This window comes from Limanda limanda, chromosome 5, assembly GCF_963576545.1.
Source record: "Limanda limanda chromosome 5, fLimLim1.1, whole genome shotgun sequence".
Lineage (NCBI taxonomy): Eukaryota > Metazoa > Chordata > Actinopteri > Pleuronectiformes > Pleuronectidae > Limanda > Limanda limanda.
In genome coordinates this window covers 4,121,443-4,147,966 of record NC_083640.1, presented here as the reverse complement: position 1 = coordinate 4,147,966, position 26,524 = coordinate 4,121,443, and the positions used below count along the sequence as shown (strand labels likewise).

The 26,524-nt window shown below is 42.5% G+C and overlaps 3 protein-coding genes across 3 annotated transcripts; 2 read left to right on the top strand and 1 right to left on the bottom strand.

Annotated features, from left to right (window-relative positions):
• The first annotated feature begins 248 nt into the window (after positions 1–248).
• Positions 249–2,750, top strand: si:ch211-51h9.7 (uncharacterized protein LOC558400 homolog). Its single transcript, XM_061071228.1, has 2 exons — positions 249–956; positions 2,527–2,750. Exons 1-2 carry the CDS (start codon positions 569–571, stop codon positions 2,679–2,681), a joined length of 543 nt encoding a protein of 180 aa, XP_060927211.1. The 5' UTR covers positions 249–568; the 3' UTR covers positions 2,682–2,750.
• A 27-nt stretch (positions 2,751–2,777) lies between these two features.
• LOC133001610 (protein SET) lies at positions 2,778–6,575 on the bottom strand. Its single transcript, XM_061071227.1, has 8 exons — positions 6,312–6,575; positions 5,118–5,175; positions 4,798–4,940; positions 4,574–4,677; positions 4,380–4,493; positions 4,056–4,226; positions 3,737–3,868; positions 2,778–3,648 (listed from the first exon to the last, which is right to left on the bottom strand). The coding sequence occupies exons 1-8, from the start codon at positions 6,382–6,384 to the stop codon at positions 3,625–3,627; spliced, it is 819 nt and encodes a 272-aa protein (XP_060927210.1). The 5' UTR covers positions 6,385–6,575; the 3' UTR covers positions 2,778–3,624.
• A 3,943-nt stretch (positions 6,576–10,518) lies between these two features.
• LOC133001862 (serine/threonine-protein kinase N2-like) lies at positions 10,519–24,714 on the top strand. Its single transcript, XM_061071569.1, has 19 exons — positions 10,519–10,675; positions 12,581–12,732; positions 13,781–13,997; positions 15,235–15,351; positions 15,853–15,962; positions 19,007–19,150; positions 19,409–19,478; positions 19,559–19,751; positions 19,851–20,006; positions 20,533–20,586; positions 20,677–20,734; positions 20,814–20,905; positions 21,158–21,334; positions 21,780–21,842; positions 21,922–21,998; positions 22,261–22,403; positions 22,919–23,026; positions 23,241–23,321; positions 24,511–24,714. The coding sequence occupies exons 1-19, from the start codon at positions 10,519–10,521 to the stop codon at positions 24,712–24,714; spliced, it is 2,373 nt and encodes a 790-aa protein (XP_060927552.1).
• Positions 24,715–26,524: the final 1,810 nt, after the last annotated feature.

The following is a 26,524-nucleotide window of genomic DNA, read 5'->3' as shown; positions in this document are numbered from 1 at the left end:
TTGATTTTTCGTGTGATTTAATGTAAATTGTGTTTATTTGAAATCCACGAAGAAGTGGGGGCCAGACTTTAAATGTCTTTATTAAAACAGTTTGAATCAAAGAACAGTGGACTCCATGTTGCACCGAGGGGAAGCTGCAGAGCTCCCCGGCTTCATGGAGGGTTTCTCTGGGGCTGAGTGAGGATCGATCAGTGTGCCTGAAGATCGATTCTCACTCATCCAGCTGCTGCACATCTGCTTCTCCTCTCTCACTCCCTCAGAGCAGGACACGGTGGAGAGGACTGTGTTTCCTGTTTGTTCACATCGCACTTCCGAGCCTTAGCTTAGCCCGACAGAGCGAGCTAAGCTACCGGCCTGTTGGTTAGCAGCCATTAGCTTCAGATCATAAATCACTATATAAATATCGTGTTGTTGTGTCGGTGCTGTCGGTTGTTAAACAGCCGGGAGATGAACCGTGTGATGACGACAGGCCGCGACTCGACAAACCGCCGAGGCTAACAACAAAGCTAAAGCTAGCACGCGTGACTGCTAGCTTTAGCGTTAGCATTAGCTATAGCGTTAGCCGTCCATGTGGACACTGATCCAGGTCTCCGTGGTTCTCCTGGTGTGGACCGGGGCTCCGCGGGCCGGGGAGGCGTGTGCTGCCGCCGGGGAGCAGCGGGGAACCAGCGCCGACGCCCTCCTGCTGTGCCGGGCCTGCGGACTGGAGCTAGCCACCGGGGCGGACATTCACCTGGTCCCCAGCCGCCTGGCGCTGTCCTCCCGCAACCACACGCTGCCCGGGGGCCGGAGGGTCACCGTGCAGCTGTTCGAGAACCCCCACGGGCTCCGCTTCGAGGTGTTCACCTTCAGGAAGGCGGATGTGGAGAAGCACTGGCCGGCGGACAAACACTTCACCTGGTTCCCCGGGTTCTCGTGGACCGCGGCCACATGTCCCCGGTGTCGGACCCATCTAGGTGGGTACCGACCTGCAGGCTCAGGCTGGGGTACCACCGACCTGTAGGCTGGGGTACCACCGACCTGTAGGCTGGGGTACAGACCTCCAAGCTGGGGTACCGACCGACCTGTAGGCTGAGGTACCACCGACCTGCAGGCTGAGGTACCACCGACCTGCAGGCTGTGGTACCACCGACCTGTAGGCTGGGGTACAGACCTCCAAACTGGGGTACCACCGACCTGCAGGCTGGGGTACCGACCGACCTGCAGGCTGGGGTACCACCGACCTGCAGGCTGAGGTACCACCGACCTGCAGGCTGTGGTACCACCGACCTGTAGGCTGGGGTACAGACCTCCAAAATGGGGTACCACCGACCTGCAGGCTGGGGTACCACCGACCTGCAGGCTGGGGTACCACCGACCTGCAGGCTGGGGTCACAAGTATTCTCTGGGGCTTTAAAGTTAAATCTAAAGGGAGATACATTCCAAACAGAACTGTACTGTTTTGGCCACAAACTATTAATCAGAATAAATTGAAAACATTAAATTCCTTTTTGAAAACTGAATTGAATTAAACATTTATCCCTCTCAATATAAGTAGGGTTGAACAAACTCAATACCCCCAGACTGACTTAATTTAATTAATGTGCTGGCTCATTGAAATCACATTTCTCCATTAATGTCAATTATGAAGTAAATAACTTAGAGAGAGTCGAGATATAAAGAAATATTATTCAATGGTGACAATGCTCAACAGGGATTAGTGCAACTCATTCAGGATGCAGTATTGTCAATCATATTCATGCTAGTGACAGCGTTATATTTATAATTAATTAAATTACACAGTATAATGTTACTTGCACTAAATACTTGCATTTATATTCTAATGTGTTTCATTGAAGACTTAGTAGATCATGAGACGTAAGGTCTTAATTATGGTGTAAATCCCTTTGAGCAGTGGAGCTGCAATAATTAATAACAGAAATCAAACTACTTTGATAGTTGAATAATAATAATTGAGTAATAATTTTAAAGCAAAAATGCTGAACATTTGACTTGTTCTCCAGTCGTGAGGATTTTATTTTATTCACTAATTGTCAATTGAAAGAGTTCTTACATTTGGACAGTTGTGTTGTGGATATTTTTCAGTCCAATTTATACAAAAATAATAAAGACACTGGTCAACTGGTGACAAAAATAACCCTTATTGAAAAGTTTAAACACAAAAAATAAATTCTTTAATTAGACCTGCTCAGTTAATTTGAGATATTAAATTTATAGCTAAAATATTCATTATTGTCTGGGTTTAATATGTCCCTTCACTTTAGAGAAAATAAATACTGATGTTGCGCCAAATATATAAACACACCTTAGAAATTTAAATTTACAATCGAGTTGGTAACTTATTTTAACTGATTTAAACTGATTTTAAATTTCTTTACTTAACCTTCCTTAAAAAAAGTCATCTTTATTTCAGAATACACTGCCCAACTCACTGGATTCTTTGTGTTGTATGATCAATGATGTGCTCTCTATTAACATCTTCATCCCAGTGTGTTTAATACCAGTGATTTGGTTCTCTCCCTCCAGGATGGGCCTTCCAGCCGAGTGCCTGGCCCGACACCATCACAAAATCTCAATTTGAGGAGTCAGATGAAACCTTCGTGGCTTTAATCACTCACCAGCTGCTTAGTGAAGACTTTGCTTCAAGCCTGCTGATGACTCCCAAATCCTTCACCAGCTGATGAGACTCTTTCAGTTAACCCAGGTGCCTTTTCTGTGACCTTTCCCCTAAATAAATGTCTATATGCCTCCTTGGTTTGAAGACTCCAACACGTGTGTACACAGTAAGTTTTATTATCGTAACAAAGCAAGTTGTACACCTCAAATTTAAAACAGTTTCTTTTCCCCCCAGCAGAAAAGGAAAGGGTGATTATATGTTAATTCTTTGAGATAACAGGTGGTTTGTTTTAAACCCATGAAGCAGTGGGGGCCAAAATTTACAAGCTTGTTTTTTTCCATTTTGTTCTTTATTAAAAATGTCATTTCAAATCTCATGGATATCTGTAAAACAATACAATGAAAAGAAAAAAAGAAAAAGTCCCATAGAAATGATGTCAAAATAACCACTCTCCCCATAACCAACTGTCCTGCCCCTCCCCAGCTTACCCCACCCCCCGCCCCCTAAACATTACAAGTCAAAAGGAATGAGCTGGTACTTGTTAACCACATAGGGGAAAAATAACAGTTTAAGGGACCGACGCCCCAACTAAAAAAATAAAAAACATGGGAAAAAATATCGAGGTCTGCTAGCACTAGGTCACTACACCATGGCTTTAGTCAATTTACCACACAACCTTAAACAGAAGGAATTCTGCGTGAAGTATCTTCAAATTCTACTCAGGATGCCGTGCTGATACTATTGCAATACTTTTTTTATTATCATTTTTTTTAGATGATTGCGGGGATGGTATTCATAATTCAGGGCAAAGTGCCATTGGCCTTAAGATGAGACAAAGGAGAACATAACATGGCACCGACAGGTGAAGAGGCTTCAGAATGGAAAATGAAGCACACACAATAAAAAAGCAAAAAAACAAAATAAAAAAAAACTTTGCTCCCGAACACGAGTGGAAAAAGCAAACAGGGAATCGAAGGTTGAGGGTCTGGGTTGGTGAAGTTATTTCATTAGTCATCTTCTCCTTCGTCATCCTGCAAGAGAAAGTAAATACAGGATTCTAAGTGAATGTTCAAAAATTACTGCAGACATCATGTGTTTTGTTTACTTTTATCACTTTACCTCTCCATCTTCTCCATCATCCTCTTCATCCTCCTCTCCATCTTCATCGCCCTCCTCGTCGATGTCCTCCAGACCCTCTTCATCCTCTTCCTCGTCTTCTCCTTCGCCCTCTTCGTCGTCCATGTCAGGAACCTGAGGGAAATAATCACTGTCAGCACTTCTGTGTTTCAATAGTAGAGGATGTTATGTAATTACAGCTTCCTGTTGTGGCGCAGCTCAAACAGTTCTGCTCATTGTGGGAAATGGCATCCAGGGAAATTAATATACCACTAGAGCATGAGCAGTAATAAGCACTTTTATTTGCGTGTCATAAACCTACCAGGTAGTACTGCAGAGGGTTGGGCCAGATGTCGTCCTTGATGACCTCCCCGAGCTCATCAGCGCCAGCGTCGGCATGATCAGTGAACCAAGTGAAGAAGCTCTCTGGCTCTTCGTGTTGCCTCTTCCTCCCGGCTTTGTTCTGTGTCTGGCTGGAGCGCTTGGTCAGGTCCTACAAATAAAACAATATATAAAATGACTGCTCAGCACAGGTTGTGTTGCTTTGATTGAACTCTAAAGTAATTCAGGTCAAAAGTTGACAATGAGGTCTCGCCACATAATTTACTTTAATAGCAAAGACAAAATAACAAAAAGACCAACATACCTTTCCTGACTTCCATTTGATTTCTGTTGACTTTGAAGATGGGTCTCCGCTCTCGTTCAGATGGAACTCTTTGGAAAGTACTTTGTTTTCGAAGTACGGATTTTCATCGAAATACTAGAAGAGACAGAATGCACTCAGGTGAGAAAACAAGACAACTTCTTTGTGGTGTGAGCGTGCAAAATTACAATACTTACAAAATCTATTCTGTAGCCCGACTTGATGTCTTCAAACTCTGTCACCTCCACCCGGCTCAGGTAGTGAAGCGCTTCTTCATCTTCCTCTCCCAGTAGGGCAGATACTGCAGGGGAACATTCAACAGAGCAAACATCAACTTCCCTCCTGGTGGACCGTCACACAAACATCGCTGTGTATCTACAGGCTTTCCAAAAGACCAGATACCTAATCTTAAATTACTGACCTTGTGGATGGTTGACAAACGTGGTGACCCAGAAGTTGGGGATTTTAGCGATCAGTTCTGATCTCTTCTGAAAGAATGGCTGACGGAGTTTGTTGTATTTCTGTTCTACTTTGAGGATCTCCTCACTGGCTTGCTCGTTCAACCTGAAGGGGGAGAAATAAAGAAAAGATAAAAACAAAATTAAAAATATCATCCAGGCCTGTTTGTTCTCAGACACACGGCAGAAAAATAGACAATTCCCATTCATATCATTTTAATAACAATAATAAATTTGATTTATACACTAACCATTAATCTAAAAGGGAGAACATTTAAATTACCTGTCAATTTCATTCTGAACTTCGTCGATGTGTTCAATCGCTTCTTGCTGCTCTTTCTCTGTGGGACAGAAAAAAAACAAGAATTGTTAAAAATACACAGAACTTATTACAGATAAATTAAAACCATCAACAATAGAAACCACATACACCTCATATATCAAATCTGAGGATTACCTCATAACAAAAACATGTTTATTTACTTGTTCCCGCTTAAAAAAAGACATTTATGAATTTAAAAGTCAGGTTTGAAACAGTCAAAGTGTTTTATTAACCCACAGCTAAGTTCTGTCTGTGGGGTTTGTGTGTTGTGCACATGTTTCCGGATCACACGGAGAAACACGCCACGGTTTCGCGGTGGATAACGGGAGTTTGTCCGGATCTCCAGCCGGAGGTTCAGGCAGCGCGTTTCCGGCCGGTTGCTATCGACGAGGCCGCGTGGTTTAAATGTGGGACATCGGACCTGCACACACCCGCACGGATCCCCGGTGCCCTGGGTACAGATTCCCCGGGGTGGACACACACACCTACCGCCCGCTGATCCCACTGCGAGCTCCCGGGTCCCCCCATCCAGGAAAGACGGGTACAAATAACACAACTTCCCGCGGGGGGCTGGAGGATTTAAAAGCTTCTCGGTGCAACACACAGAAACACAACGTCGTGCGCTAGCGTTAGGTAACATCACGACAACAACACGACTGGGCTAGCGGCTAAAGCCCGAATGTGAGGTGCAAATCCCCCGGTTATTAAACACAGTTACCCCGAGGGGGGGCTCCTGCCGGGTGGGAGAACGTAGAACAATGACCCCCTAGCATCGCACACGGCCACTCGGTCCGCAGCCGTCGACACCACTGGCCACGCTGGTGATGCTAACGGGGCTAGCTAACATGGCCTCTCTGCACCCGGTGTGGATGGAACAAGGAGTAGCAACATGCTAACGAGCTAATGCTAGCCGCTGCTGCCGCCGCCGAAGCGGGAACACACGCAGCGGTCTCCCGGGGAACAGAGGCCCAGGGACCCGGGGGGGCGAGGAAATAAAAACCAGGCCAACTCGGTCGGTGGGATCCCCGCAGCACCGCGGCACAAATCCACGTTAGAGAGAAGAAAGTGAAAATGGCGGTTGAACAGGAGGCCGCCATTCTCTCTCTCTCTCTCCCACCCCCCCACGCCACCACCACCACCACCACCAGCACTTACCGGAGGTTTCGTCCGCTCCGTCGTGGTTCGAGTTCAGCTCCTTTTTACTCGCTTTCGCCGCCGAGGCCGACATGTTTCCGGGCGCTGGGGTTGACCGAGGTTCGTCCGGGAGGCTGGCGGTGGGTCTGGTGTCTCTCCCCCGGGCAGGAGAGCAGTAATCGGGCGTAGAAGTTCCGCGTGGAGGAGCCGACAACGTGCTGCCTTCCACACAATGACGCTGCGAGGAGCGAGGGAGGCAAGCTCCGCCTCCCAAAGTAGGTCCCTGTGCGCGGGCCCGAGCTGCGCGGGCACGCCGCTCCCCTCTGCCCAAACCTCCACTTCCCACTCGTCAACAACGCGGGCTTCATTTATATCAAGTCAAATAAAGAAAAGAGTAAAGTTCGGTTGTTTCAGGGCGAAGCTGCAGCGGGACCGACGCACGCTGAAAGGCCCAGTGTTATGGAGGACCATACATGACTTAAGTATAAATAAATAAATGTATAAATAAATACAGAAATAAATACAGAAATAAATAAATAAAAAAGGAAATACATAAATAAATGTGGAAATATATTTAAGGCATTTATTTAGACATTTCTGTTGTTATTAACGTATTTATTTATTTATTTCTGTATAAATATCTGTATTTCATTTTTTTTTAATTTATTTATTTATTTATTTCTGTATTCATTTATACATTTATTTATTTATTTATTCATACTTAAGTCATGTATGGTCCTCCATACAGTGTGTGAGCGGCGAGTGAAATTGATCTATGGGCAGAGAAGGAATGCAAAACAATCCCACTGATATCAATTGTTTTACATTACATGACATGACATTACATTACATTACATTTAGCTGATGCTTTTATCCAAAGCGACTTACAATAAGTACATCAACCCCTAGGGTACAGACCAAGAACAACAGGAATCAAGAAAGTATAAGTTTACACATCTTCTGCTGCAAACTAAAAACACACCTATATTAGGTGATAATACTATACCTTGAATAAAAAAAAAAATTAAAAAAATTACTAACAATTTTTGAAACTAACAATTTAGTAGCACTTAAATGGCACTTACTTATAGCACTCTGTAGTTTTGCTTTATTTTTGAAGATTTTGTACTTTTACTTCTTGATTCTTGTTGTTCTTTGTCTGTTCCCTCAGGGTTGAATGCACTTATTGTAAGTCACTTTGGATAAAAGCGTCAGCTAAATGAAATGTAATAATTTCTTAAGTGCCATGTAAGTGCTACTTAATTGTTAGTATATTTCAATTTTTTAAATTTTTTTTTTATTCAAGGTATAGATAAATTGTATGAACTTAAAGGCCCAGTGTGTGAGATTCAATTGAAATGGATATATGGGCAGAGAAGGAATGTGAAACAATCCCACTGATATAAATTGTATAACATTGTTTTACATAACATTTAGCTGATGCTTTTATCTAAAGCGACTTACAATAAGTGCATCAACCCCGAGGGTACAAACCCAGAACTACAGGAATCGAGAAAGAACAATTTCTTCAAAAATAAAGCAAAACTACAAAGTGCTGTCTAGTGCCATTTAAGTGCTACTTAATTGTTAGTTTTCAAAAATTGTTAGTTTTTTTATTTTTTTAAAATTTTTTTATTCATTTTTTTATTTTTATTCAAGGTATAGATAAATTATAGGAACTTAAAGGCCCAGTGTGTGAGAGGCGAGTGAAATGGATCGATGGGCAGAAAAGGAATGCGAAACAATCCCACTGATATAAATTGTATTACATTGTATTTCATTTCATTCAGTTGACACTTTTATCCAAAACTACTTACAATAAGTGCATCAACACCGAGGGTACAAACCAAGAACAACAAGAATCAAGAAAGTAAAATTTCTTAAAAAATAAAGCAAAATTACAAAGTGCTATAAGTAAGTGCCATGTAAGTGCTACTAAATTGTTAGTATATATATTTTTTTTTTTATTCAAGGTATAGATAAATTGTATGAGCTTAAAAGCCCAGTGTGTGAGATTCAATTGAAATGGATATATGGGCAGAGAAGGAATGTAACACTTAAATGGCACTTACTTATAGCACTTTGTAGTTTTGCTTAATTTTTTAAGAAATGTTGTTGTTCTTAGTTTTTAGCCTCGTGGTTGAATGCACTTATTGTAAGTCCCTTTGAATAAAAGCATCAGCTAAAGGAAATGTAATGTAATGTAAAATAATCCCACTGATATAAATTGTATGAATTGTTGTTTTATTTACCCTAGAATGTGCCCTTCATATTTAAATACTTTATAAATACTTCATATTCAGGAGTGGGTCCTCTCTATGGGGGCTGCCATGTTTTGTAATGACTGTAAAATAATTTGTATGAATTGTGGTTTCCTTTACCCAAAAAATTCAGCCCTTCATATTTAAATACTTTATAAATACTTCATATTCAGGAGTGGGTCCTCTTTATGGGGGCCACCATGTTTTGTAATGACTGTAAAATAATTTGTATGAATTGTTGTTTTCTTTACCCTAGAATGGGCTCTTTATATTTAAAAAAGTTATAAATAATGAATATTCAGAAGTGGGTCCTCTCTACGGGGGCCGCCATGTTTTTTTTACAGTAGCCCAAACTGGACAAACTAAACCTTTTGAGTTTTCGTGGCAACTGAAGCTACTGCAAGTTCTCCTTCATGTTTGGAAGGGGAGAGGCGGAGGTGAGGGGTGTTCAGCTGCAACCTGGCACTTCACCACTAGAGGTCACTGAATTCTACAACACTGAACCTTTAAAACATTTCCTGTGAACACTGTGTTCCTTGTATTTTGTTCAAATAAGGGTCAAGTTCAGAGAACATTTCAGTCCACTGATATCAGTGCTGGCATCAAAAAGCCTGATTTGAATTGTGCTTCCTGCCCACTTATCTCTGTGGGTGTTATTTGTATAATCCAGAAAGTGAAACCACTCTGACAGCATTAATAAACAGGGTATTTTATTAGAGGTTGAAGCCATGTCTGAATATTAACCATATATCACATAATAGGCAAATATTCAGTGAGTGGGCTGTTTGCATAATTGTGATAATATTATGTGAATATTGATGTTGTTCAACTTGAGCTCACAAGTCTCCATTGTCAATAAGACAGCTGAAAGGAGCACAGAGCAACCATGTGTGTGTATGCAGACATGACACACAGACACACACACAGTGTTTGTCAGCAGACCTCCATGTCCAGGATCATGTTCAGTACATCAGCAGCTGCTCCTTCATTTCCTGTCCTCTGCATGTGCATATCGACTCCATCACTGTGGGTTTTATTGTCTCTGAAACTGTCTGTCTCGTCCGAGCAGGATAAACAGATCTGCTAAATGCTGCAGACTGTTCTCGGCCCCGTCCCAAACACAGAGGCAGCAGCAGCTCGGTGTTTTCTCTTTTGGTTGGTGGCAGCACAGGGACATGTGGTCATGCAGCGGCCAATGCCGAGCCTAGAGCAGGCGATCAGCAGCAGCAGGACTGGCACTGGAGAGGAACTCTGCCTTCCCCCTGCAGAGAGAAACCCCTCTGGAAGAGAGAGAGAGAGGGAGAGGGGGAGAGAGAAGGGGATAGAGAGAGAGGGAGAGAGGGAGAGGAGGAGGGGGTTTGCTTACAGAGCAGAGGATGAGGATGCAGCGTGAAGGAGATGTTGCAGAGGAGGCTGCAGGGAGACACAAACAAACAGGAGAACCTGCTGTGTGATCCAGGTCTCAAGATGTAGGAGCTGCACCAGAGGAGCCCTCAGACCAGACTGTGTGTGTGTGTTTGTGTGTTTGTGTGTTTGTGTGTGTTTGTGAGAACGCACCATAACAGCAGCAGACTTGTTATGTTTCAAGGATAGTGAAGGTGGAGAGGCGCAACCTGAGAAGCCCCCCCTCCCTCCTGCACTTCCACAGAGGATGACAGATTAGTCCTTATTCAGCAAGGAGCCTGAGCATCTCTCTGAGGTGAGTGAAGTGCAAAGTCATACTGTTTCCGTCCGGTCGGGACCTGCTGTTCTCACTTAGTCCACTTGTTCTCCTCCCATATGGAGCTGAGTTGCATGTGCAGCACTGTGCCTGGTGATCTCCTCTGCTCCTCTTGTTATGGTAAACTATATGGCTGTGTTTTGGTCGGTGTTGTTGTGTGTGACTGTGCCTCCTGCCCACCTGAAGTGTCACTGGAGATGAAGTCGGGCTTGTTGTCTCTTGATTTGATGTCGTTATCCAGGATCAGATGTTGTCCACAGCTCAGCAGATGCTGCAGGATAGCCGCTCCAAGATCGAGCTGATCCGGCTGCAGATTATCAGAGTCACCCAGGCTGGCAACAGCAGCAGCAGCAGCAGCAGCAGCAGTGGAGGAGGTGGAGGAGGTGGAGGAGGTGATGATGGTAGCAACCACGACAGCTCCACTAACAGAGGTTAGTATAGAGTCAGAGTCCTGAGTTATGCCTCCTTTGGTCACATGTGATTCACTGGATCTGAAAAAAAGCACAAAATCTACTCAAAAAGTCACAATTTTGCTTTATACTTTGGGGACAAGACATCTCTGTTTGAAATGTTGTGTTATTACCAGACCAGGTGGAAAGAGGCATCAGATAAATCAGCATGCAGATACTTACATGTATGATGCTTTCATGATAAATGTCACATTATTATTTATGTTATGTTTAAAGACTTTAAAGATGTTGGCTCCTGAGTGAAGGTTGTGGTTTGAAACTGAGCCGCGAAGCAAACACAAGATTTGACAAATCTGAGGTCGGTCAATGATGTCAATTATATAAACACTATATCCATATATATTGGACATATGCTATATTGCTATAGATACAAACTCTATTTGATAATAATTGATATTGTTTTGTTGCCCCTAATTTGTTTAAATTTCAAACCTTTAAAGCTAAAGTATTAATCTGGTTTATTTCCTGTGGACAGAATGCAGACATGTGGCTTGAAAATCGTATGTTTTATTAATTCAATTCAGCCAAAGGCCTTGTTGTCAAAGTATCTAATTCATCGAGGAGTTGTAGTTTTGACGAGCTGCAAAGAAACCAGGTGATTTTAGTATCAGTCCCTCAAAAACCTTAAAGTGAACACTGTGTTTATTGTATTTGGTTCATATAAAGGTCAAGTGCAGTAGAGAACATTTCACTTCACTAATATCAGCGTCGGTATCAAAAAGCCATATTGGTTAAACGGTGCCAACTGCTATCTCTGTGGGTGTTATTTGTATAATCCAGACAGGGAAACCACTCTGACAGCATTAATAGAGACAGACAGCAAATGCGATGATTAAATTCTGAACTGGGGATGTGTGCTGTTTGAAAACCCTCAAACCAACACTGACAGAAATATCCTCCTTGAAAGCGAGAGGAGGAAATAGTAGATGAGTAACTCTACACCCGGTTTCCTCTGCTCACGTTTCCCCTCCCTGACTCTCGACCTCCTTTCTTCTCCTCGGCTCCTGACTGTCGGGCCTTGGCGGACGGACGTGCTGACCAAGCGCCTAAAAGTCTCTAAAAACACCCAATCTCTCGATTCATGAAGAAAGTGAAAAGGCAATCTTGGATCCTCCCCCTTAAAGGGACTCTTACCTTTGTTGCATTTTTACACTTTTTTTGGATAAGGTTAAATTGGTATTAATAAGGTAATGACACTCTAAAATGCAAGACAGACCCACCAGGAGTAAAAACAAACAATTATTTCACTCTCATAATATTTAGTGAAAACTTCAACCAATAAAATTCTTCGGACCGAAGGACCTTATTGGCCGACAGACCTGTCTGTTTGCTGCATGGACATGCAGGTTTTCCGTCTGCTTCTTGTGGCGCAAATAAATGGTGCAAATAACCATTGAACTGAAAAATATATATGTGAATGTAAATGTATATAACTTACCGGTGCTTCTGAATCCGAATCCATTGCTTTGGTAAACAAAAACTCACGTGCGTGCGCGGAGGCTGCTTGTAAATAAAGTTTCTTCAAAAAAACACCGCGGATGGGAACGAGGGGGTGGGGCATTGGAGGAAGGCGGGATGATTTGAATGTGCTGTAATTCTCAAATGCAACAAAGGTAAGAGTCCCTTTAATTGAATCTGCTCCAAAAATTGATGGGTTCTCTCTTGACCAATGTTCCATTCTTCCACCAAGTGTCAATTCAAATGGGTTCAGTAGTATTTGTGTAATCCTGCAGAAAAGCAGACAAACAGCAATGAAAACATAATCTCATGGCGTTGATACTGTGTCACTCCTCTGAACTGAATTCAGTTTTCTCCCCCGTCTTCGTCCCTGTCCCTCAGGAGTGTCTCCGGTCGCGGTCGCTCCTGTGGACGCTCGTCTGGCAGAGCTGCAGCACCACATGCAGAGGGAGACAGATGCTCTGGTTCTGGCCAAAGATGTGGTGAAGCAGCTGGAAGGGATCTCCTCTCTGGACCAGAAGGCGCTGACCGAGGTGGAACACTTCATTTACGTTATATCTCATGATTTCAATATTTACTGTCGAAACTTAGAGAAACACTGGATGACAGAGTGTGAAGTGATATTTAATTATTGTTTTCAATTTGAATTTGGTGTAAAAAACCACACGTCTCATTTGACCTTCAGAGGAAAACAACCTCTAGCTGTAGGGAATGACGTCTCCTTCGCTGGAGAGACTCGGACAATAACTGATTAATTGTTTCGAAAGGCAAATACAGATATTTTGAGATCGGAGCTGACACTTTTTAGTCGGCCTCATTTTCTTGTCAACATTTTTTTGAAGTGAGTTATTGTGAAGGTGGAGAAGCCTCTAAAAGAGTCGTTAGATCGTGAAAACAGTTCAGTGGCACCAGACTGACGATCAGCAGCGTGTGTCTGCTCTTTATAAATCATGTGGAATCACTATTGCAGCTTTAGCTGTGGACTCGGGTCTGTGTTGTAATATTTTTTAAGCATAGTCTTTCTGTGTTAATGAGGTTTGAGTCCGATTTGGGAAGTCTGCTCTGAGTTGCACAAACCGATCACAGACTGTGGAAGATTCACAAGCTCACATTAGATTTTTAAAGTCACATAGATATAAAATGGAAATGGGTCTTATGGGTTCAATGATTTTTGCCAAAATGGCAAATACACCCATAAACCCAAGGTTCATTGATTAAAGTATTGATAATTAATAAAACTATTTTATTTATCAAGATCCATATATCAGTCTCTGGGAAATCAGTGAAAATGTCTCGCAACTTGGTGAAGGTGATGGATTCACTCACCAAAATATTATGATTTCATTCCCTGACTCATCCAACATCTTTCCACTGAGCTCCCTGGTAACCTGTTGTGTTGTTTTTGTGAGATCTCGCTTACAAACAAACAAACGGACGGCTATAAAACTCCCTGAAGGAGGTCAAGAAAGAAAAAGTCAAATTCCACTTAAAGTCTAAAGTTAAAAGTCCCAAAAATACAACACAGCTGTGCTATATTTAAAAAGAGCAAACACAACAACACAATGTTTATCTTCCCATCAGGCCCAGTCCCGGGTGCACGAGTCCTCCCAGAAGCTGGACCTTCTACGACGGTCCCTGGAGAACAGTCTGGACGAGCAGAGCCAGGAGCCGGAGCCACAGCAGCCTGCAGGGGGCGTCCACCCCTCCCAGGGACCCCCGTCCTCCCAGGACCAGAGACCTGGATGTCCCCTGTCCACCTCCCCATCCGTCTTCTCCCTCAGACCTGCCTCCTTAACTGGTATCGACACACTAAGAGAATCATGGGAATACTCAATGTTCAATTTGTTTCTCATATGCAGCTTTTTTAAAAGGTTCGACATTTACCTTATAATGTCCAGGAGATACCTTGGTGGTTCTAAATAAAGATAAAGTAGCAAAACGCTTTAATTTAGACCCAAAATAAATATGAACTCAGTCGTCTTTTGTTGTATTAACTTCATTATTTATCTAAGCTGCATTGTTTGGCTCTTGATTTCAATTATTATCCTGTTCAGCTAACCGCCAATTAATTGTAAGTAATTACTGAAGTTTACTTGAACACTTTTTGTATTAATTGGAACCAGATTATAGAATTTAACCGGACATTGTTTGCACAGCAGCTCGTTGTCTTGTTCTTCTTCTGTAATTATCTGAGAAATGACCATTAATTCATTAATCACTTGTTATGGAAACTTCATTCTAAATCTAAGCTGCATTAGATGGAGGCAGATTTTAATTATAAGGAGCTGCCCCGGAATGAGCTGTAATATATCAATTGGGAGTGAAATTAAAGCCAAATTACAGATATTTAAAGGAAATATCTGAGGAACGTTAATGGAAACACCTAGAAACTGTTTTAAAGGACGTTACTCTGTTCAGCATCGATCTGAAACACTTTGCCTTCGAGGGAAACTTCAGAGAGTTGACGTGTGATTTGTTCATTTTCCATCAAATGTGCAAACAGTGGTATCATGGATGGCCGGTGTCTGATCACGATTTGCCGTACGCTGACCTCTGGATAATCTGGACGTGTAATCTGTTGGTTTTTGGACGGTTCAGTTGTGAGCCAGTCGCTCGGCTGCAGCAAAAAAAAAAAAAAAGGCTTTTTGATGATGTAACGAGGAGACAAATCCTGGAGTTGCTCTGTTGGCAGCGAGTAATGAGGACGAGTCTCGGGGGGGCGGTGAAAGACACTGGGGGAGATTTGCTGCTGCACGGCTGTTAGTGCCACGGTGAAAAGAAGAAAATGAGGATGTGAAAGCTCCAGACAGTTTCTGATTAGAGGCCCTGACTCACAGAGATTTATTCATGCTGACGAGTGCAAGGTTTTATTTTGTAAATGCTGCCTTCACTTTTCAGAGGTTCATTGCACTAGAATAACACTCGTTACTTCTGGAAGTTAGAACAGCACACTTTATTTCACCTTATGAGCTCTTTTTTTTAGTAAATTCTGTTTTTAGGGCAAAACTTGAACTTTGGTTTTGTCTCTTTTTAAGGTAAACTTGAAGTGAAGCTTCTTGGATGTGAGGATTTACTGAAACCTCGGACGAACCCGGAGCAGGAAACGTCTGGGGACGAATCACCAGCTGCTCACAGGACGGAGGGACATCCGGGTCAGTGGAACTTTTTGTTCCGGAAGAATTTAGTTTGTGGTTTTACATTTGAATGTTTTACCAAATATTACATCTTATTTCCAGCCTGGACAATAAAAGATAATAATAATCATCACAATACATTTCATCATTAACCATTCAACACAGATCCAATATATATTTATAGATGTAAGGCTTATGTGTAAGCACAGATCTATGTGTTTTGTTTTTAAACATATCTTTTAATAAAAAATGTTATCTTGATATTGTTTTTGGCCATATCTTCAAGGCCTATTGTTTCCTATGCACAGGAAATATATTCATAAAGAGTACGACATCTTTATTTTCCAGGTCTGTAGTTTCTGAGTTATATCTTGGGAAGGATTCTGGAAAATACTGTATTTGGGTAGTAAAATAAAACAGAAAGTTCAAATTGGTAAATGTTCCAGTCAGTTGAATGTGTGATATGTAATTTTTCTAGTGCTGCCTCATTCATGTGTCTCTCTTTGTGACCTCCCACAGCAGAGATCAGTGCGGTGCTCAGGCTGGACGGCAGGGTGGTGGGCCGGACGCGGTGGGCGGCCGTCAGCAGACTCAGCTGGGATCAAACCTTCTGCATCCAGCTGGAGCGGGTGAGTCCACGGCCGCAGACGTAAAACTCTGCGTTATAATCTTAAACGGGACAGTACAACACTGTAGCCACATTGGGAACATATTCATCCATCCATCCATCTATCCATCCATCCTTCCTTGCATCTTTCCATCCATCTATCCATCCATCCTTCCTTGCATCTTTCCATCCATCTATCCATCTATCCATCCATCCATCCATCCACCAATCCATCTATCCATCTATCCATCCATCCACCCATCCATCCATCCATCCATCCATCCATCCATCCATCCATCCATCCATCCATCCATCCATCCATCCATCTATCCTTGCATTTGTCCATCTACCTATCCATCCATCCATCCATCCATCCATCCATCCATCCATCCATCCATCCATCCATCCATCCGTACATCTGTCCATCTATCTATCCATCCATCCATCCATCCTCGCATCTGTCCTTCTATCCATCCATCCATCCTTCCTTGCATCTGTCCATCCATCCATCCATCCATCCATCCATCCACCCTTGCATCCATCCATCCACCCTTGCATCCATCCATCCTTGCATCTGTCCATCCATCCATCCATCTATCCATCCTTGCATTTGTCCATCTACCTATCCATCCATCCATCCATCCATCCTTGCATCTGTCCATCTATCTTTCCATCCATCCATCCATCCTCGCATCTGTCCTTCTATCCATCCATCCATCCATCCATCCTTCCTTGCATCCATCCATCCATCCATCCATCCATCCATCCATCCATCCATCCATCCATCCATCCATCCATCCATCCATCCATCCATCCACCCTTGCATCCATCCATCCATCCATCCTTGCATCTGTCCATCCATCCATCCATCCATCTTTGCATTTGTCCATCTATCTAACTGGGATCTGAACCGGGAACCTCCGTACTGTGTGGGAACAGGGCTAACCTGGGAACAGAATACATTTGAAGTGTAGCCTCACCCTCAGGTTTGACCCCAGCTCCATCCACTGCATGACATAGAAGAAATGCTAAAAGCTTAGGAGAGGTCTCTTTAGAAACCCTCCCCTCCAGAAGCCCCTGAACTGGGCGTTAGTGGAATGAGAACCACGTTGGTCCTGAGTCAGGTCAGTTCAAGTCGTTGGCTCCGGCCCCAGTTAGGCCTGAGGCCGGAGCTCTGGTAGCCAAGGCAGTGAGAGGGCAGGGTGGAACCAGCCACTGAGACGTAGTATAAGGCTAATGTGGGTTAATATCAGCGGACGTTTGAATAAGTTGTAAAGCTATGTGATGTTTTTTCCATATTACTCCTCTCCCACAATCTGCACAGTCTCTGACTTTTGATTCCAATAGCAGGGATTCAACCAGTAGAGGACAGTCAATCTGCATATTTATCACACAAAGAGTCACTTTAATGTCAAGATTTGGACCTGAATCAATCAACAGTACAACTCAAGACCTTCAGGGGTCTGAGTTACTCTTTATTCCTTCGACAGAGCTTCCAACCGAATCTTACTGTGAGTTTGCTCAAGTGCAAAGAGCAGATTCACTACGCACATCGTTTTTTACACCAGAGAAACCTACTAAAGACAAAAGGTGCTGAGCTCACTGAACAGCTGAGGTGGACTGCAGCAAAGGGAACTTGACTTCAGTCAGGATCGGAGCATGAAGTTACTGAGACGGTTCTAAAAGTGAAGCCGCCATCTATCAAGATCTATTTGTTAAATCGTGAACTAATCAATGCATGTTGAATAACAAAGGCCCAAATCGGCAGTAGATAGTTGACTCACTTATTTTTAATGTAGAAATTAGACAACAGACAGAAACTCGACCTCAGATCTCTGCAGCTCAGCTTCCAGCACCAGGGACTCATGTCTCATGTTCGTTCTGATCCACGTTCAACTCGTCATTCTTTTGTTTCTACTTCCCCCCCCGATCGTCCTGTTTTCAACCTGAAATCAGTTTTATCACAGAGCACGAGCTGAGATGCTCTAACCCCCCCCCCCCCCCCCCCCATCGCCACAGGTCAAACACAACAAGGTCAAGATCTGTGACGCTGGAGCAGAAACAAACAGCATCAGCAGCTGTAGAATCACTGCTGACGCACATGTTACAGCAGCAGCAACAACAGGACAACACAAGGGCACCGAGTGGGACAGACACACACAACACATATGGAGACATGACTGGGACAAGAGGATTTCTGCCAGGACTTAACTCTGTAGACACTAGGATCTTCTTTCATGTACAATTAGGTTTTTTTAAGTTTTATACATCATTTAAACAAATCAAACAAATGAACTTACTCAAGCTCTAAATCATATTAACAGACTTTAATTTTACTTGGTATGTCCTCCTTATGCAACATTACACATCTGCCTCACTTTATTTCAGAGGAAAAATATTTGTCATCTCACTCCACAATGTTCATTTGACAATGATTACAGTTACAAATTACTTATACTGAAATATCTTACACACAAACCAGATATGATTTGGTATATATATATTTTTACAACAGTATTCAAAGTAGTTATATCTTTCTAAATTCTAACATTAAAATTATATAAATGTATGGTAAACACAGAATGTAAAGCACCAAAAAAAATCTGTATTAATGTCTATTTACTGATGATATTTTTGCTGAATGCAGTTCCTCTACATGCACGAGTATATATTTATATTGTGGTATTTGCTCAAGTTAAAGCAGCTTATACTTAATTTATGTATATTGCGTTTATTGCACTGTACAAATTTCAGCTACTTGGATTTTACTCGAGTTTACATCTATTTATTACACTTCTACTCCTCCACATTTCAGAGAAAATATACTGCTGGATATATTACACTCTGCATCCTGACTTATTGTTGCAGTTCAGTGTAAGACCAGGAGGTGTCTCCCTCTCACCTGCAGATAAATATTCGGCTCTGAATCTGAATCCTCTTGATTCTCAGAGTTCAGCTTCACCACTGGATGGTGGTTGCAGCTTTTCCTCTCCTCCCTGGTAACAGAGTGATTCCAATTGTCTCTCTCATTCTCCTCTGGTTTGTCTGTCGTTGGTCTCTGATCAGTCTCGAGAGCTGGAGGTCAGTGTCCTCTGGCGGGACCGGGCCGCCATGTGTGCAGTCAAGTTCCTGCGACTGGAGGAGATGATGGAAAACCAGAACCACAACCAGGGTCTGACTCTGGAGCCCCAGGGCCTCCTCTACGCCAAGGTACCAACAATGACCTGCCCCGGGGTCAAAGGTCAACTCAAGTCTCCTCAGGGGTTTACGCTGATGGAGAACTTGTAAAAACAATTCAAGTACTTGAAGTGATGCTATAAATACAGTATCTATTGCTGGAAGGATCACATACATGTCATATTGACCAGTAGCTATTAGGTTCAATAAAATTGGCCAAATAGGACATGTCTGTCCAATTTAGGGTCAATGCCCAAAACACTCACATTCTCCTGTTGTGTTTTGTTGCAGCTTCGGTTCATTGACGCCGTGGTGGAGCCGCGGCTGAGACGCCAGCGCTGCATCTTCACTAAAGAACGAGGTAAAGAACCCACAACCTGCAGAATCCTCAGCTTCCATCAGGTTCTCTGCTGCTGCTGCAGTGAAACGTGTGTCTTACAGGGAAGAACTTCCTCAGAGCCGCTCAGATGAACATGAATTTTGCCACGTGGGGTCACCTGATGATGAGCATCCTCCCTCACTACAGCTCCTTCACCACATTCAGCTCGCCGCCCTGCACCACCCCCGACCCGACGGCCACCAGCAGCCCGCGGGCCGAGGAGAAGGAGCCACCGATCACCGCTGCACTGCCGGGGTCAGAGGGAATCTGAGCATTCTCAGTTTTCATGATGATAGTGAACATCCCAGAGTGTTTTGACTGTCTCTCCTCTTTCTACCTCTTGTGCGTCTGCAGTGAAACTCCAGTGATCAGACTCAGCGTCACTGAGGATCCTCCTCCGCCCTCCAGCCCGGAGCCGAGAGTGGAGTCTCCCACCGCCCCCCCCACAGAACACAACCACACCTCACCTGGGCCGCCACTGCAGGAAGAACTGGTGACTGATCATCAACCTGACGATTATTTACATTTTATGAGACTTTCAATTTGAGGGTTTTATACTTGTGTATTGGCTCTTGGAGGCTTCACGTTACCTGAGATAAACACTATGAAGTTATTTAAGTTATTTCTTTAGTGTCACAAATAACATTGTGGTTATTCGAAGAGATTAAGTGAGACTGGTTCAGGATTTTGGATCCAGGACAAACGGAGCTCGGGTTCTGCTTGTCGTACATTTCCCTAAAAGATCTATATTTTGTAATATGACGTTTTTTATCCGTTATACTCCAACGTACAAACTTATTACGTTTCATATGAGCTTTTCCTTGTCGGCCACTAGACGTGAAAAGTGACATATTACTGGAAATACTGTAAATTTAAATTGTGATTCTAGGTTATTACAGCCTCGGTTTTTACAAAATGGGAAAAAACTTCTTCAGAGCGACTTGAAAAACTCACTTGACTGTGAATCAAAGAGAAGTAGAGAAATGTTTGATGTCCGGATGTGATTTGTGTGAATGACTTGTTTTCTCTTCTTGCAGTCGTCCATAAACAACACAGAGGAAAGTGAAGACCAGCCTGTGTCTGATCTCAAGTAAAGACACACACACAAACACACAGGTATACACAGGTATACACACTTATCTCATAATGCTCTAACGGACTTTTATTCATGTTTCACAAGGATGCACAGGGAGGATTTCAGATATATCTCGGTTCTGGGCAGAGGACACTTTGGGAAGGTAAACGGATTCAAAGTTTGATCCCTGGTTTCTCGTCCCACTCGATCACATCTTCCTCAGTGGTTTCTTCTCTCTGCAGGTTCTGCTGGCAGAGTTCAAGAAGACAGAGAAACTTTACGCCATCAAAGCCTTGAAGAAGAGAGAGATCGTGACTCGAGATGAAGTCGACAGGTGTGTGGGTCAGTTTATCCAAATTACACTAAGAGTAATCGTGTGGTGTTTTTCTCTATAGATGCTATCAAATGACAAATTTAAGATTGATTAAAACAATAAAGCAGTGTAAAGATTAAAACATCTGAGCTGAAGTTCTTTAGTTTGAGCCAAAACGTTATGAGAAGCAGTAAAATCAGATTAAAACATGAAATCCAGTGAAGTGAATAATACCTGAGTAACTGGTGTGAATCGGATCTGTTGTTTCTTCAGCCTCATGAGTGAGAAGAGGATCTTTGAGATGATCAACGCGTCCCGACATCCGTTCCTGGTCAACCTCCACGGCTGCTTCCAGACCAGCGACCACGTCTGCTTTGTGATGGAGTATCTCCCCGGCGGCGACCTCATGATCCACATCCACAACAACGTCTTCACCGAGGCCCAGACCAGGTCCGTGAGTCGTCCTGTTGCTCAGAGATAATACACATCTGTACTTCTGCTTCCAGGGAATCCTTTCAAATTTTAGCAAAAATTTTCATATAATGATTTTCATGGTGCAAGGTCAAAGGTCAAGGTCGTGGTGGCCTCATAAACCACGTTTTTGGCCTCTTTAACATTCAGGCAATTTCCTCAAATGTTGACCAGTCGTCACTTGGAGTTAAAGATGAACTGATTCGATTTTAGTGGTCAAAGGTCAAAGGTCAAAGTGAACTTACATGAATCTGGGAAAAAAAGCTTGTAACTCAAACTGCACTGGTTGATGGAGATAATTTCAATTCTGAAAGATTATAAAATCCCACTTCATCTCTAGGATCAAGAAGATCCAGTAAACAAAGTTCTTCAGGTAATTAAATGTTCAGCGTTATAATCTAAAACCTGTCGTTGTTGTGTTCAGGTTTTATTCAGCGTGTGTTCTTTTGGGTTTAGAGTTCCTGCATCTGAATAAAATCATCTATCGGTAAGTGACGACTGAAGATTCTGAGAAACGTTCTGCGGCTGCCGGTTTGAATCCTCATCCCACTTTGTGTTTGTCGCAGAGATCTGAAGCTGGACAACCTGCTGATGGACGCGGACGGATTTGTGAAAATCACAGACTTTGGACTTTGTAAAGAAGGTGATTTGAGCCACAAATATATATATATAAATATATGCTTCTACACATCTGGCTTCAGCCTCTGGGTGTGTACTTTATACGTGATTGTTTGAATTTCTAATTATTTTCTGGGAAATGTTCTTTAGATGTAATTTGGTTTAAAGGCCATTAATCTCCATGTATCTACACCTGCAGACTCACATTACACAAACGTAGGATTTTAAACTAGTAAAAACGAAATTTCAAGAAAGAGGTAACGAGACAATCAACGTTGTTCCGACAGGGATGGGTCACGGAGATCGGACCTCGACTTTCTGCGGGACCCCGGAGTTTCTGGCCCCTGAGGTCCTGACCGACGACAACTACACCCGGGCAGTGGACTGGTGGGGGATGGGCGTCCTGATCTACGAGATGCTCGTGGGCGAGGTGGTTAACGCACGTTCAACTCTCACTGGGGAAACTTGCAAGCTGTTGTTTAGCGTTTACAATTGATCATTTGTTGTGTTTTCTTGTTTTTCTGCTGGGTTTTGTGATTTGACGCCATCGTACTTAAACAGCTGACTCAGACAAATCCCCACCAATGTGTTCAGCAGCAACAGGATTTACTGAGACAGGCGGGTTTTAATTTTTTGGAAGAACCCTCAGACCAGAGTTGAAAGTTTTTCCAGGGTAAAAAACATCCAAAGCAAAATTGGTCAAATCCAATATCATTTCCTGACGTTCATTAAAGAACATGTGAGAGATGATTTCTACGTCACAGAAAAGTATTAGAAATGAGAGTTTTCAGTTTATTGGTTCTTGTGTTGTTTGTATGATGTTCTGTTCAAAGTTTTATGTCCATTGAAACAATATATGTTGGTGAAACTAGAGAAATAAGATATTAAAAGCAATTTGAAACCAGATGAATGTCTGACACTCGGCGTCTCTTTCCCTCCTGACAGTCTCCGTTCCCTGGTGAGGATGAGGAGGAGGTGTTCGACAGCATTGTCAACGATGACGTTCAGTATCCCTCCTCTCTTCCTCCCGACGCCGTCTCCATCATCCAGAAGGTACCGAACCACGAGCAGCTGATCCTGGGACATGTTTAAACCTCAGCTCCTCGCTTTGAATTTCCACCTCAGCAGCTTTAAAGTCCGAAAAGAGTCAAATAAAGTTTGAATCTATCACAATAACTTTATATTTATGTCTGATGTTTCATGGATTTTAATTCAGCTTCACGTTTCTTCGTGTTTTCAATTACAAGACCTGGTTTGTTTTCTGCAGCTCCTGAAGAGAAATCCTCTGAAAAGACTCGGAGGTGGAGAGAGAGACGCCAACGAGCTGAAGGGAGAGAAGTTCTTTGGGGTGAATCACTTTGTGTTTTCTCTAAATTCATGTTAAAGTCACCTCTTCTTATATTTCAGTATCTAGACACTGTGTCTGAAATGATTCTATATTCTATGTTTATCTGTAATTGTTCTGCTGTTAAAAATGAATTTCCCCCATCAGGATTAACAAAGGATTATCTTATGTTAGGAAAGTTCAATTTGTGCAACTGTGAAACTAGAAAAAGGCACAAAAAAAAACAGAAAATTCAACCACAACATCATATGTGATATGTGTTCATATAAACCATATTGATATTATATATCATTTTATACAATAATATTGTCTTTTGCACACTCTGTCTACATATTCTTAGACTCATAGTATATTATATTACCTATTGTATAATAAAATTCTTATATTCATATTCATACCTCTACTATATATCATATATTATATCATACTCTCTGTATATTCTTTGTATACATAAGTCTATATACACATATTTATACATGTGTACATGTTATAATTACGATATTATATCACCATTACTATAATTATTATATATACTGTTGCTGCCATTATTACCATATACTGCTTTTATATTGGTATAATTACTATCATATATAAATATATATAATGTTATATTATATACTATATATACTGTACTATTCTTATATACTGTCTAACAATAACATTACCATCATATCATCAGTACTATTACCATCATCTTGCCACTGCACCTTATCTACCTATTTAGCTTGTGTTTCTGTTTTTTTATTCTTTCTACCTCAATATTTTTAATTTTATTCTATTGTATTGTATTTTATTGTATTCAAATATACCGGCTGCTATGACGACTTAATTTCCCTTCGGGGATGAATAAAGTAATCTATCTATCTATCTATCTATCTATCTATCTATCTATCTATCTATCTATCTATCTATCTATCTATCTATCTATCTATCTATCTATCTATCTATCTATCTATCTATCTATCTATCTATCTATCTATCTATCTATCTATCTATCTATCTATCTATCTATCTATCTATCTATCTATCTATCTATCTATCTATCTATCTATCTATCTATCTATCTATCTATCTATCTATCTATCTATCTATCTATCTATCTATCTATCTATCTATCTATCTATCTATCACAACTAAAAAGAAAAACACGAAAGTCTAAATCTGTGTGTGTCTTTGTGAATCTCTGCCGCAGACCATCGACTGGGAGGCTCTTCTGGCCAAGACGGCCAAACCTCCGTTCCTGCCGTCGATCACAGAATCCAAGGACGTCAGCAACTTTGACAGCGAGTTCACTCGACTGCAGCCGATCCTGTCGCCTCCGTGCAAACCCTCCGGCCTCTCTGCCGAGCAGCAGGAGGCCTTCGCGGACTTCGACTTCTGCGCTCTGCACGGATGAAAGACGAGGAGACCGAGGGGGGAGACAAACTGTTGTTCAGAGGCCGAAACGCTTGTCCACTTTGGCAGGTAACCAGCTGTCGTCTCTGAGGTGTAGATCGTCCTCTAACAGCCTGAACACATAGTGACTCACCACTTCTACAGGAACATTAAACAAGGAGTTTAAATGGGAGCAAACAGTCGAACCTTTTGCATTTTTTGCTCTACTAGTCGATCGATGAGTCAATTGACATAAAATCAATCCAGGACAATTTTTAATGATGGATTTCAGATGAAACATTTGCTCATTACACCACAGACGTGAGCGTTTCCCTCATTTTCAACTTCTGACATTTTGCTCAGCAGCTATTTTGACGTGAAATCAAAGGTAAACACCGGAGTCATGGTTCTGTACCTGAACACAACAGATGCTTTATTAGTGGGTTTCGTTAAGCGTGTGTTTACCTAATATTACAAATCAAAATGGCTGCTGTCAGGCCTCTGGTAACACGTAACATCAATGAACCTTCAGTTCCCTCAGAGAACAGTGAAGTACACAGTGTACAATAAACTGAATGTGATGAACGATCACTTCATCCTTCACCCGACTGCCACTCACAGAAAGTTTCCCGCTCTGGTCTCGAGACGTCTCGATCTCCATGGCTGACTCCGCCGACTGTTGTCACTTTCATCCCGTGGACCCCGAGTCGTCCAATCAGGCAGCTTCTCCTTCTTTCTGTTTCTTTTCGAACACAGACAGTGATTGTAGATCTTTATATTCTCTTTATATGTTTTCCAGCGCTCGACTGCTCCTGATGTCGAAGCTCATTTGAGTTCAGGTGAAACGTACAAACAGAGGAAAGTGATCCGACAGAGGCCGGTGCAGGAGATTATAACAGTTTCTCCTCTTTCATTCAACATCTTTTTTTCCATTTCGGAGTTTAATTTCAATACTGGAATTTGAGATATCATGGATAGAGGCCGCTGTGACCTTTGACCCTTGACTGCCACAATCTAATCTGTGAAACACATCCACCAAATTTGGAAGGATTCCCTGGGGATGTTCCTGAGATATCCAAAATACAAACAGTGATTTGTGAGGTCGCTGTGACCTTGCCCTTTGACCTCCAACCCCCAAATTCGAATTAGTTCATCCTTCGGTCAAACTTGAGGTGTCCCTGAGATGTCGTGTTCACAACAATGAGGCGGACGAACGGACAACCCAAGGACATAGTGTCTCCGGCCTCTGGGTTTGATTTGTTTTATTTTCTGTCATTTTTGGATCTGAAAGATTACTTGACTTCATCTTATTTTGATAAAATCTCACGTACAAGCTGTGGCACAACTGCTTCTCTGCACTAAACAGGAAACAGATCACACCCTTTATTTGATTCTGTTAAAGGACACATGAGGAGAAACCTTCCCACTCGTCTGCCCGTGAACCTCTGGGAGCTCCCAGTGAGCTGGAGACTCCGCTTGCTTTGTGGCCTTTGCTCATCACGTTGATTTGAATCTTTTCAGAGGTTAAGTTGCCGTTTCTATGCATCACTGTGACAGGCTTCGCCCACTGCCTTGACCAAACAGACAAAACGAGCAAACACACTTTTAAAATATACCTTCTTAGTGAAATCCCACATGGGGAAGTTTCACGTGTTTGTCGAGTCATTCCGTCGTAGCAAAGACGTTCTGTTCACATATCAGGCTCCTCCTCCAGAGCCGCTGTTTTCTGTTCCCACAGTAGAGGTGCATGGCACTGTGCTGAACGGGGGTGCACTAGGAATCCTATAATCGCTAGCGGTGTAAAAGAAGCCATAGAGAATCTAACATAGCCA